This window comes from Polypterus senegalus, chromosome 2 (genome assembly GCF_016835505.1).
Source record: "Polypterus senegalus isolate Bchr_013 chromosome 2, ASM1683550v1, whole genome shotgun sequence".
Lineage (NCBI taxonomy): Eukaryota > Metazoa > Chordata > Cladistia > Polypteriformes > Polypteridae > Polypterus > Polypterus senegalus.
This window is the reverse complement of record NC_053155.1, coordinates 185,418,195-185,432,543: the sequence shown is the minus strand read 5'-3', so window position 1 is coordinate 185,432,543 and position 14,349 is coordinate 185,418,195. Positions and strand designations below refer to the sequence as shown.

The following is a 14,349-nucleotide window of genomic DNA, read 5'->3' as shown; positions in this document are numbered from 1 at the left end:
ACTAATTAAACTCATCATATCATTATTTGATTCACATCATCATTCTTGTAGTGAATATTCTTTGCAATATTTTTAGAGACTTCATTATACTTTCTCTTGAGCATCACTTCCAGTATACTTTACCATTCTGTATTTACATTATTGCCTCAATCATGCAACATACATTTCTTTGTTGTTTATAATTTAATTTGTAATTTTGTTTTTGTGTCTTAAATATTACCTTTTATTAAATCCATATTTGCCTAGTCTTTTTTCATTTCTTAATCTTAGTGTTTGATCCTTCTGGCTAATTTTGTATTTTTAGAATAGAAAGTGCAGTATAATTTCACAATTTACTCCTTACTTTGAGTTTAAGTATGCTAAAGTATATTTGCTATAGTGTAAGAACATTGAGTTTGTGTTAATGTGCTTTCTTATCTTGAACTGAATCATCTAAAATTGCCTCATGGTACTGAAATACTGAGGATAACTATCAATATGATCTGTACCTTGCACTTAATACTGAGGTTTTAATATAAAAATAGCTCTATGTTAACAGTGAAGAAGATGAATCCTCAAGTTCCTTTATTCATTTACTAACATCTTCTGATCCTGTTTTACCAAATTACCACCAGTTTGGAATCAGCACAAAGTTGTTAGTTCATTAGTTGTTTTGGAATGCTTGCTTTCTGTGGTATTAAAACAAATATGCGCTACTGGACTACTGCATTGAAAATCAATGTCAGAAATTTTACCTTTGTTAGTTTTATAAATCACGAGAAAAGTATAAAATATATGGCAAATATACATTGAAAAATGATTTAACTACGATAAAAATAAAAGAATAAAAATTATATATTATTATATATAGATGAGAAAGGCAATTTGGTGATTGAATGAGATAGATTTCATTGCTTTAGAAAGTTTAATCTAGTTAATTTGAATTCTTTAGACCCAACCAGATTAGAAAGAAGACAGACAGAAATGCAAGATAACATCAGTCTCTGCTCTTCTCTGCTTTTTATAGTGTATATTTACCGTTGAGCGGGGAGAGATGACACTGCTGCCAGTGGAATGACCAGTGAAATAAAACTAAAAAGAAAAGGACAAGCAAAGAAATTCAAAGACAATCAAACATAAAGTAATATATATAAACTTACAAACAAAAAAGAAAGCATACAACATGCAGCAAAATCCATTCATAGCAAGTTCTAACATGCAAAATGCAAATCTAGCACAGAAGTAGAAGCAAAAGTCAGAGCAGAAAAAAAATCAGTGATGCCTATTTGTAAAAACAAAATATTACTGTAAGTGTTCAGACAAAATCAAAAAACAATCTCCTCAAATAGCACATAATGAGTGTTGGATGCAGCATACAGCATATGTTTGATGAATAATCTTCTCATTGGCCACCAACATGTGACACTAGGCATTTAATTGTAAACCACAAAAATGTTTAATTGCTGTTTTTTTTTTTTTTTTAAAAGTTCTAATCTTATAACCTGGTTAAATGAATTGTGACATTATTTCTTTTGGTTTATACGTAGGCATGACAGAGCAATAATCAGGTAGTGAAGCCCTTTAGCAGGGTTATTATTTGTTTATTTTAACAATATGTATTTTTGAAATAAAGACTTTCCATTAAATATCCACCATTTTCTAAACTGTTTATGAAGTCTAGGGTTACCAAGAGATGGAATTTTTTCAGGTTATGAGTGGCACATAGCAGGAACCAACCTTATGCAGAGTGCCAGTGCCTTTATAGATCACAACTGATTTTAATCTAACTTATGTGTTTCCACACATGGCATGCTACAACAGCTGCATGAAGTACTTAGCAACAGATAAATACAGGATAGGGGGAGAACTCCAGTTTAGATTAGGCAATTATTTTTGTGTTAAGGGATATTAATGAATGAGAATCTTGATGTAGTTTCAAAGGAAGGCATTAAGGACCAGCAAGTGAGCTACAATATTTCCACATGAGAAAAAGCATTCATTAAAACCTCATTTCTAGGCCTTCTTGATGTACAGTAGATCATACACTTTAAATTTAATGAGTCACGCAGAATGGTTTACTGAAAGAATAGTGAAAGCACAAATCCATTTTTCATTCTGGAAAACTAATGTTCATGACGATAGCATGTGAGAGGAAAAAAGAAAAACCATGCTCAGTTAATCAACAAACTTAACCCACACTTTGTGACGTCTGATCATCCAGCTGAAATAGAAATTTGTAAAATAAAGTAACAGTAATATCTTCTTCTGAAAATGTAAATATACAGGACACAATAGAGTTGTCCTTATATTATTATACATGAGCTAATCAAATTATGGATAGAATTCAAACTATTTATAATATCACACTATATCACAAAAGTGCTAAAAATATTGACCTTTTTCATCACAGAAATTACATCAACTTAAATCAGATCAATTACATGTTTTTTTTCTCATCACCTACTTAACACAAACATTTTAATTTATCCCAATTTATGATTTAAAACAACTTTAGTATTCCATAAATTAATCTACATCTATACATTTTTGATAACCTATACTATCTTTAAAAAGAAAGTATATAACTCTGTTAGTATATGATCATGGCACTTTAAGAAAGATTACATAGGTATACAGGCAACATAACACTAAGTATTGATTATTGAATAAGTTGTTCAAAGACTTGCTAGGATGAGGTTTATGTGCCATATGCCTTTGTACCTACAGTCATCTGTTGACAAGCTGGTTATCAGTTGCTCCACAAAACAGGATGGCCATTACGCAGATGCAATAAAAAGAGATATACACAGGAAAGACCTGTCTTTCCTGCCACAAAGCTGTCCACAACAGCAAAAATACTCATAGGTTTGGACTTATTAGCACAGAAAATGACTGTTTTTGAGAAATATGATGGTGTTGTTTTCATTTCTCTCTATTATAAAAAAAATTCTGGGAGAGAAAGACGGGAGACGAGACGTGATGATCACGGAAGACACTTAAAAGACCCGCAAGACAAAAGAGATTGGCCACTGGTCTCGCAGGGGACTTAAAACTTGAGACTTTGTGCCAAGAGACTGACCCAGGACTGACTCGCGATGATGTAGAAAATGAGATTCTTGCAACGCATGCCCTACTTACAACCAATATCAAATAAGACCACGGAGAGCAAAACACTCAGTCGTGTAAAGGCTTTCAGCACACACAGATCCAGGGCTCTCAGCACATATAAAGCATATAAGGACAATACATTATAAATGAAATGTCGACAACTATGCAAAGAAGAAAGCAGAGAGGAGAAAAGAGACTCAAAAGCGTTGGAGAGAAAAAAGAGCAAAAAAGAAAAAGAATAATCTAGGTGCAAATTCAGAAAATAAGGAAAGTAATTATCAGCCCGGAACAAGTGGAACTGAAAAAAAGCATGTCCAATTGGGCTCAGAATTAAAAGAAAGAGAATAAAAGACAAAGAAGAACTTCATAAAGACGTTCAGAAACGTTGGCGCTACGCACATGCAGAGCAGGTTACAGATTATGAAAGCAGTGGAATTCGAAAGGCTCAAAAAATAATGGCACGATACACATGTGGAGAAAGTTAAAGAATATGAAAGTAGGAAAATTAGAAAGTATAAAAAAACAAAGTAAAGACCACAGTAGCGCAAACAAACGGAAATTATTACTTGGACCAGATGTCATTGAAAAAAAAGCAGGACAAAGTGAGGTCAGAAATAAAATAGAATAGAAAACAAAGTAAAACATTATAAACAGGTTAAAAAACAAGGGGCCAAACACATGCAGAGCAGGTTAGAGATAATGAAACTGGAATTCAAAAGACTCAAAAAATATAGGCACAAACGCATGCAGAGCAAGATACAGAATATAAAAGCAGAAAAAAATGACAGTGTCAGAACAAAGAAAGGAAACATCGCATTAGCGCAAAGAAAGAGAAATTATTACTTGGAGAAATAACAAAAAGGCAAATAGAGATGGAATATATGGACATAGGTGATATGTCAGAAGTATGTAAATATTGTGAGGCTTTGAAGTTTAAGTCAGAGAATTTCAAAAATTGTGTTTAACTCACATGCATTTATTGGTTATTTTGCAAAAAAAAATTATTACCTGCTGATGATGTAGATCATTTTGTCTGTGTTGAAATTCCAAACAGAGAAACCTATCCTGAATTATGGTACAAAGTCATTAAACACAAGTCTCACTGACCTCATTTAAAAGATTCAGCATACTGGGACTCAAAAGATTCCAAATATTGTTTTTACAGAAGTTCTGAAATAAAAGTGAAACTAATGAAAGAGCAACAATTTAAAGAAAGTGTGTATGTGGAAAACCAAACAAGAGGGTTGGCGAGCGAAGCGAGCAGGTGGTGAAGCCCCCTAGTCTGAATAAAAGTATATCAAATTCACCAGTGAAGGCCAGTGTAGATAGTGATTTTTATTGCAAAACCTCATTCTGAAATTGATGCCTGCCTCAAAGTGAAAGTTTTGCTTGATTTATAATTTTTTTCACAAAAGTTGGAAATGAAGTATAAGATTGTGAATATAATGCATTGTCATACATTTTACTACAAATGCACTGTATCTATTAACTTGGTGTAATCATTTAAATGAACGAGGATTTCAAAAAGGGAAAAACAGATAATACTGTATATTATTCTACAATCCATTTTTCAGCCTACTTAATTCAAACAGGGTGGAAAAAAGATAATTCATATATGGCAGTAAAGCTAAAGCAAATCTTTGGGATATGAAAGGTAAAACAGAATACCCATACAGACAAAGGGGGAATATGTTTGTCCAACACACAGGTAATGATTTTGAAATTGAAATCTGTTTCCTAGATGTGTGGGGGAGCACTAGATCACCATGCCATCCTGTACTATTATATTTCACTTTTCCTTAGGACTAATATTTTAAACAATTAAGAAACAAATCTTAAAATGTAAGATTTAAGAATAAGATTGATTTCTAGACCAGCATGTTCAGAAAAAGATTTCATCTCCATATAGACTATCAGACATGTTATACTTAGTATTACACTTTCAATTCTCAGTACTACTTTTCTATACTGTGCTTATTTTAATATACAGTATATTGATTTATTTTTATACCTTTATGCGATATTGTCACTTAGAGAACAAATGATTCTGAAATAAGAATTATATATTACAAAAAATATTACATTAATTAGTTATGGTACATTTCTATTTAGAACCTTTGTCTAAGTTTGATGAAATTCCACAGCAATGAAAACAGCTATAAAGTGTTCTGATATTTTAAGAATGATTGACACAAGATACATTAAGCATAAATCAGCATTCGGAATGACTGATCATCATGTCCACATTGATTTCCCCTTTAAGTTACTACAATTATTCTAAGAAATCCCCAACAGAGGTTTTTAAGTAAAAAGTTGTTAGTCTGCTACTTTCAGATGAAATGAAAAGCTTGACCCTCTGGTGAATGTGCTTTTTTATTGTTCAAGAACATATGTATCTGTATTATATTTACAGTGTTGTTCTTAAAGTATTATGTTATATAGTCAATAAGAGGCTGCCACACCTTACTGAGAAACTTACCTTAACTTGCTGAGAAACTGCTTTAAATCTGTCATTAATGCAGTTGTCATTGGGAAATAAGCATTTCAAAAAAATTATTTCTGACATCTTGAATACAACCACGTGATACAGATACCTAATGTACGCCAGACCTTGCATTGAATACTATCACTGGGTATATAATAAGAAAGACAGTTAAAAACAATGGAGTTGAAATTATCAAGTATGGGTTAGAGCAGGGACAGGAAGATTTGGCTCATGGCACAGGTTTGAGCAGCTTGTGATTTTCTCACAAAAATCAATAATATTCTGGCCCTCATCAGGTGTAGTAAGCATAGTAAGTTGTCATGTGGTGCCATCCCAAAAAATAAACAAATAAACCAGTTTGTAGTGTTTAAGTGTGTATATTTTTAGCTGCTTGCTTGCATTTATCTTGCGTGTGTCTTTTTAAAGAATATGAACCGCTGGTTTGGAGGTATGAATACACCCAGGACAGGGTGTAGAGGGTGGTTAATGCCTACTATCTGTAGCTGTGGTGTGGAGAAGTGTCATTGAGCTTTGAGGTTCATATCATTAGCAGTTCTAGTACAAAAAAAATGAAGACATTTTTTTTTATTTTCAATTATCTGTTTTAGTGTGTGAGTTATAAAGATCAGTTATAAGAAGCAAATGCTGTGGATGTGGAGTATTTAAAATTTGTTGTTACAGTAGGTCTCTGGCAAGATGACCAACATGCTGCAGTATTTCCATGTCTATAACTCAGAGCAAAGTTTTTTTCTTTTGGGCTATGTGGAGTTTAGGCATGGCTAAACAAATGTATCAGAGAACAGAATAACGCAACTCGTCACAATTAAGCATTACCTATAACGTGCTTCCACTTTCTGGTCTCATTTAATTTCATTATTGAATACCTGTATAACACATCTTGAATACACTATTAAGGTTTTCTTTGAGTATCAGGATGTTTGATGAACCACATGTAAGTTCACAGCAGGGCACACTCAAACATAAACATCATCTCACTTAAAACAATTTATAGGTATCAGGTAACTTAATGTGTCATTTTTAGGTATGGGGAGATAAAACAGAGTACCTGGAGAACAACTCAAGCAGACAAATGGCAAATGACCAAAATCCACTCAAAGAGTGACCAGAGAAGCAGTTAGCCCAGAGCTCTGGAGCTGTGTAATATCAGTGTTCACTAATATTTCATCCTGTTACCATATTGAGTCCAGTCAGTTACTCTCAATGTTTTTGGGATACAGGAAGAGTTCAAGTAAATGAGACAACCCTTAAGCATTCAGGGAAGATATGCTCTAAAGCAGAAGAGCTGATCAGTCTGTCCCAGTATTATGTCATATGATATCTAAAGCATGTAGTTGGATTACATATTCCATATTACGCTCTTGATTTGCTCATACATTTCTGAAATCATACCTATCAGGCTTTACTAAATTATCCACAATGATGTACTTTCCTCTGTCTCATTTACACAATGTTTCTTAATTGATATTGCATTCATCATCACAGTTAGCTCTTTTTTAATCCTTATAATCAGTGTAATAATTAAAAATATATGTAATGGTGGTCTTATTTCAATTGCTTATCCTAACATTTTGAATGTTTGAAAATAATATGAATAAGAAACATGTGCCATCATTTTGTAGAGACAATCTTACTATTACAAGCATTCCTTACCTGCTTCATTTCACTTTTCAGTTTGCTGATGCCTGTTCTTTCAGTTTTGGTGGCTCCAGTATGGCCTACCTCATGAATGGAAATAGCAAAACTGGTAGCAGTAGACTCAAAAGGTCGAACTTTAAAAAACAAACAGGGAAAAAGTTTAATAAGGACTGCTAAGCAGACTAGAAAACCATAAAATCTGTGTGGATCATGCTCACCACTCTTCTCAACACCAAACTCTTTTCCACTCAGAATGTGATGGAGGAGGTCCTTCATGTCTGAGGGACTTAGGTTCATTAGACTTTCTGAGGCTTCTTCTCCTGGACAAAAAATTACAACAGTAAATGATAATTAATTCTCCATACAGCAATGTCAATTAAATGCTATTATGTCGCTTAACAAAATACAGTCAAGTTCTGATTTATGGTCAACCAAGCTGAGGCCATTTGTACTTATGGCCAAGGGCCATAGGAAAACAAGAGGGTAAAAATGTTCTAGTAATTGCCAAAACCAGCGTTACAGGCCACAAAGGCTGTATGCCTTCTGTTTATCATGTAATTGTGTCAGTGCTACCCGTCATAGAATGATGCACTCTGCATAGAAGCAGTGAGAGAAGCCGTGGGGACCTGCAGAGGTGGTAGCCTTTCCTTCCTTCATGTACTGATACTATAGCCAACAAATACCCACAAACTAGCAATAAGTAAACAAAAAAAAAATCATTGTGCTGACATATTTACAATCTTATTAATTATCATGGCAATTATTTCCAATGCCAGTCCGAATTTTTTTAAAGTTGTGCTTTATGCAGCTGTCATACCTGTTTTGTTTCTGATCTATGCAGATGGTTAACATGGAAATGTCTTGTAAATAGTACTAATTCTGCCATTATTATTATAATTATTTCACAGGGCATTGTATGTTTTCCTACTCTTGGGGGGCTTTTAATGGTTTGTTTTAATTGTTGGTGCTCCACGTGGCTAATTCTTATGCATTCATCCCCCACTGCCTTGGTTTTTGCTCCTATGTATTGACAGTTGAAGTATGCATACCAGTGACCCACAACAGACCTGTAGAACCTCAATTTTAATGACCTGTACACTTTGTCACCTATATATGAAAAAATGACCAGTCCAAAATTGAGCTGTAAGTTGGTGCATGACTCTATAACATAAAACAAAATAAATTCTTATTCTGATAAAGTACCCTCTCATCTTCCTTTTTAACCCAGGATACTCACTTGAAAAAAACAGAATATTTCTAAATTGGTTTAGTTCCAGATACTTAATTTAATATACTGAAATAGATATTATTATAAATGTATACATTCATAAATATTTTTATAAATATAATATAATCACTTTTTTCCTTCACTGGAGAAAGTACAAAGAAATGTTTTTCTTGTCTTTTAAGCACTGTAGCTCCATGGTGATCCTAAAGTCTCTCTGCTGGTTAGGTGTTCATTTAAAAAATCTTGCCTCAAAGCCTCCTTAAGCTCAATAGAAATTTTACTCTGGATTCCTAATAGACAATAATGGGGATGTACCTGAACAGTGCAGACTTCGAGCCAGTTCTGTTGCCATCACCTGGATGATGAGTCCAATCCTCATCCTTAACATATCTCCAAATAAGCTTGGTTGAGATCTTACATACATTGCCAAATACACCAGAATCTCCTGCAGCAAAAACATTAATAAACAAATGAGGTCTGGGAAATTAAGTTTTTTTTACAGCTCTGCTAGCAACCAAACCTTCCCAAAAAACTGACTACAGTGAGATTAATAAACTAAGGTCTTAGTTTCTATGGGTGTTATGTTTTTATGTTTTAGTTGACAACATTTAATGGAGGTAAATTTAAAAGGTTCAGATGTTAAATCAGCAAATGGGAAGAATAAATAAATACACCAGTTCAGGACTTGGTGCCAAAGAGCATGCTGAGCACTGATATAAAAGAGTTCTGACAAGGCTGGTAGAAGCAGTAAAAGCAGGGTTACAGTCATAAATCATAACAAAGAGTGAACAATAATTATGACCCACAAAGAACTAGTATCACAAGACTATATCTGGTAGTATAATTACAATAATCCCAGAATGTACTATACAATATCAGTAATTCTCTCCACTTATATTTTGAACCAACTCAGAACTCAGAAAATACCCTGGCAGCAGTCAGCCAGAAAGTCTGCATAGGACACCACACTATTGCAGGCCACAATCACAAACACAGTTGGCCAAGTTAGGGTCTTTGGGTGAAAACCAGTTGTTTATAAGAATGTAAGTAAGTAAAGTAATTAAAAATGTATTTTTTGGATCGCCTATCGCAGACAAACTTTTCAAGGTGCTAAAGAATAAAACCTAGAATAAAATTAAATATCAAAAACATAAAGTATATCAAAATCATAAAAACATACAGTAGAATAAGATGAAGTATCAACTAAACAAAATACAAAACAAGGCTACCCAAATGGCTGTCTGAACAAATGAGTCTTAAGCTGACTCTTAAACAGTTAAGGTCAACTACAGTGGAAAACTGCTCCATAACCTTGGATAAATTACTTGAAATGCATGATCCCTACATGTCTTTATTCTGGTACGAGGACCTGAAAGGAGATCTAAATGAGCAGATCATAGAGCATGGCCTGAGATGTAATGTTGAAGGAGGGTTGTAATATATTGGAGAGCTTGACCATGCAGAGCTCTGTAAGTAAGAACTACAATCTTAAACTGGATCCTAAATTCTACTGGGTAGAGCATGTAAAATTGAGGAAATTTGTGTGAATGTGTTAAAAGCCTGGCAGCTCCATTTGGACAGCTTGAAGACAAGACAAATGAGCTTTACTTAGACTGGTAAAGAAGGAATTACAATAATCCAGACATGATGATATAAAACCATGGATCTCTCAGCCCTGGCAACAACGAATCTCAACTTGGCTAAACTTCTTAAGCGAATAAACAGCAATGACTGAGACATCTAAAATGTGAAACAAAACTCAAAGACTGGTCAAATATGACATCTAAATTACATAGGGATGCATGAGAAGAAGTGGAGATGGTGGAATATTTTGGAGAAACTGCTGGGTGCAGATTAGAAAGGGCAAAGATTAAAACCTCAAGTTTTCTGGGTATTTAAGTAGTTGGCAAGTTGCCAATTATTGACTTCCTTCAAACAGTCAACCAAAGAAGACAGCTAGTTATTTTGGTTTAAAAGAACAATAAAGCTGAATGTCTTCAGCATAATGGTAAGAGATGCCATTAAAAAATTGATAATTTGAGCTAGAGGAAGCAAGGGTGCAGACCTATAAACATCTGGGAGTGAAGCTGGATGATAAATTGGACTGGACTGCCAATACTGATGCTCTGGGAAAGAGCGGAAAGAGCGGACAGAGCCGACTATACTTCCTTAGAAGGCTGGAGTCTTTCAACATTTGCAATATGATGCTACAGATGTTCTATCAGACGGTTGTGGTGAGCATCCTCTTCTACGCAGTGGTGTGCTGGGGAGGCACCACAAAGAAGACGGACACCTCACGCCTGGACAAACTGGTGAGGAAGGCAGGCTCTATTGTAGGCACAGAGCTGGACAGTTTGACATCCGTGGCAGAGTGAAGGGCGCTGAGCAGGCTTCTGTCAATCAAGGAGAATCCAATGCATTCACTGAATAGTATCATATCCAGACAGAGGAGCAGCTTCAGTGGCCAACTGCTGTCACTGACCTGCTACGCAGTGAAAACAAGATAGGTCACAGAACAGACCCTTGGGACATCCCACAAATCAAAGAAGCAGAAGCAGAATGACACGTGAAGACAGGGGAAAAATTTGAATTCCAGACTCAAGGCATACTAACCAGAAACTAAACCATGGGTGAAGCTCTGTGAGACAGCAATTCCGCCTACTGTATTGTTATGTCATTCACCAGTAATTTCATCCACTTACTCATCTATTTTTAAACCATATAATGTGGGACTGTGGAGCAGGTGTCTATGTTGTTGTTGTAAATCAGCTCTAGCTAGAGCACCATTCAATAATTCTAGTCTGCACAAATGAATTTGTGAGCACATTTCTGCATCCTTAATTTGTTCTTTGCCGTTTGTTTGGCTTTATGAACTAGTATGTTAAAATCCAAAAAGTTTGGTATACATGTATAAAGAATTAGAAAAGTGCAAACATCTACACACAATTCTGTTATTGTAAGCAAGGGTCAGTAATATAGTTAAAAAGAGATGAATCATTCTATTATGCATAGTAATGTAAATTTTAAGCAAACACGTAAAGATAGAAGGATTAACACATTAAAAATAGCTTGCCTTAATGCTAGAAGTATCAAAAATAAGGTAAGTGAGTTGGAGTTGTATGTAGCAGAGCACAATTATGATATTATAGCAATAACGGAAACCTGGCTAAATAACAAAGATGGGGATGAGTGTAACATAGAGGGATACACATTTTTTAGGAAGGATAGACAGAACAGAAAAGGAGGTGGGGTTGCTGTTTATGCCAAACAGGAATTAAATGTAAGTCATCTTCAGTTGGATGATGAGCCCCATCTTAGTGAGGACATGTGGCTTCGCCTGGAAAATATTAGGGAAAAAGGTCTCATTTTAGGAGTGTGTTATAGACCACCCAATTCAGACAGTAATTTCAACACACATCTTTTTAGTAATATCAAAAAGGCAAGTTTACAGGGGGATATTATAGTCATGGGGGACTTTAATTATCCAAATATTAACTGGGATAACCTTACAGATGGAGGAGCACAAGAGCAGGAGTTTTTAGAAGTAATCAGCGACTGTTTTTTAACACAGCATGTTAAAGCACCAACAAGGGGTGACGCCTGTCTGGATTTAGTATTCTGTAATAATCAGGATAGAATTGAGGGTGTAGAGGTGATTGAACCACTAGGGTCAAGTGACCATAATGTAATACAATTCTCAGTATTTTGTAAGAGTACAGATGCAAAGACTAAAATTGTTAAGTTGAACTTTAGTAGGGCTAATTTTGAGCAGATGCGACAAAGTCTAAGTAGGATAGACTGGGATAAGCTTTTAAATGTGGAGACAGTCGAGGAGCAGTGGAACAGGTTTAAAAATGTTTTACATGTAATGCAGGACAGATACATACCTAAATTTGGAAGTAATAGGAAACTAAAAAAATCTCCACGATGGATTAATAAAGATTTAAAAAGAAGTTGCAAAGGAAAAACTGCTGTATAAGGCATATAAGACTAATGACTGCAAAGAGAACCGTAGCGTATGAGAAAATGAGGGCAACCATTAAGAAGGATATCAGAGAGGCTAAAAGACAGTTGGAGAGGAATATAGCAGATAAGGAAAGAAGACCCCAAGAGATTCTTTCAGTATTTTAGTAGTAAAAGAACAGTTAAGGAGGAGGTCAAGTTCATCAGGAATAGTAAAGGGAATTAAAAGATACAGACAATGAAATAGCAGATGCCCTAAACTTACATTTTTCTGAGGTGTTTACAAGTGAGCAAGTGGATAACCTGCCAGAGGTAAACACAACTACTAAGGAGGTACTGAGGGATTTGGAAATTGTAGAGGGAGAAGTGCTGCTCAGATTAAATAAGATGAAATCAAACAAATCACCAGGCCCAGATAATATTTATCCTCGTGTTCTTAAGGAGGCTAGTGAGTACATATATAAACCCTTGACACATATTTTTAGGAAGTCACTGTGCACTGGAGAGATTCCAAAGGACTGGAAAATGGCAAATATCATCCCATTATATAAAAAGGGTGACAGGGCAGATCCAAGCAACTATAGGCCAGTAAGCTTAACAAGCATCACAGGAAAATTAATGGAAGGAATTATTAAGGATAAGATTGAGCAACACATGACAAGGACAGGAGTTATTCTGAACAGTCAGCATGGGTTCAGAAGGGGAGGTCGTGTTTTACTAACATGTTGGAATTCTATGAGGAGGCAACAAAAGGATACGATCAAAGTGGAGCTTATGATATTATTTATCTGGACTTTCAGAAAGCATTTGATAAGGTGCCACATGAGAGGTTGGGCATCAAGTTAAAAGAAGTGGGAGTTCAGGGTGATGTTTTTAGATGGGTGCAGAATTGGCTCAGACACAGGAAGCAGAGGGTGATGGTGCGAGGAACCTCATCAGAACTGGCGATGTTAAGAGTGGTGTTCCACAGGGGTCAGTGCTAGGGCGCTGCTATTTTTAATATATATAAATGATTTAGATAGGAATATAAGTAACAAGCTGGTTAAGTTTGCAGATGATACCAAGATAGGTGGATTAGCAGATAATTTGGAATCCGTTATATCATTACAGAAGGACTTGGATAGCATACAGGCTTGGGCAGATTTGTGGCAGATGAAATTTAATGTCAGTAAATGTAAAGTATTACACATAGGAAGTAAAAATATTAGGTTTGAATACACAATGGGCGGTCGAAAATCGAGAGTACACCTTATGAGAAGGATTTAGGAGTCATAGTGGACTCCAAGCTATCAACTTCAAACAGTGTTCAGAAGCCATTAAGAAGGCTAACAGAATGTTAGGTTATATAGCACGATCTGTGGAGTACAAGTCCAAGGAGGTTATGCTCAACCTTTATAATGCACTGGTGAGGCCTCATCTTGAGTACTGTGTGCAGTTTTGGTCTCCAGGCTACAAAAAGGACATAGCAGCACTAGAAAAGGTCCAGAGAAGAGCGACTAGGCTGATTCCAGGTCTACAGGGGTTGAATTATGAGGAAAGATTAAAAGAGCTGAGCCTTTACAGTTTAAGCAAAAGAAGATTAAGAGGTGACATGATTGAAGTGTTTAAAATTATGAAGGGAATTAGTACAGTGGATCGAGACTTGTATTTTAAAATGAGCTCATCAAGAACACGGGGACACAGTTGGAAACTTGTTAAGGGTAAATTTCGCACAAACATTAGGAAGTTTTTCTTTACACAAAGAACGATAGACACTTGGAATAAGTTACCAAGTAGTGTGGTAGACAGTAAGACGTTAGGGACTTTCAAAACTCGACTTGATGTTTTCTTGGAGGAAGCAAGTGGATAGGACTGGCGAGCTTTGTTGGGCTGAATGGCCTGTTCTCGTCTAGATTGTTCTAATTCTAATTCTAGTTCTAATTCTAATTCA

General features: G+C 35.3%; 1 protein-coding gene across 8 annotated transcripts in view; it reads right to left on the bottom strand.

Annotated features, from left to right (window-relative positions):
- LOC120523590 (phosphorylase b kinase regulatory subunit alpha, liver isoform-like) overlaps positions 1–14,349 on the bottom strand; it is a 147,298-nt gene that overhangs the window by 14,017 nt on the left and 118,932 nt on the right. For 5 of the 8 annotated variants that reach the window (XR_005632667.1, XR_005632666.1, XM_039745011.1 and 2 more), the window contains exons 25-29: positions 8,772–8,901; positions 7,447–7,548; positions 7,244–7,362; positions 2,177–2,200; positions 1,018–1,071 (exon numbers count right to left, since the gene is read on the bottom strand). Coding sequence is in view for 6 of the 8 variants with exons in the window: in XM_039745011.1 (XP_039600945.1) it covers positions 1,018–1,071; positions 2,177–2,200; positions 7,244–7,362; positions 7,447–7,548; positions 8,772–8,901 (429 nt within the window). In the remaining 2 variants the exon portion in view is untranslated. The remainder of the gene's footprint in view (positions 1–1,017; positions 1,072–2,176; positions 2,201–7,243; positions 7,363–7,446; positions 7,549–8,771; positions 8,902–14,349) is intronic. The other 3 variants (XM_039745016.1, XM_039745017.1, XM_039745015.1) reach the window with 2 other exon arrangements.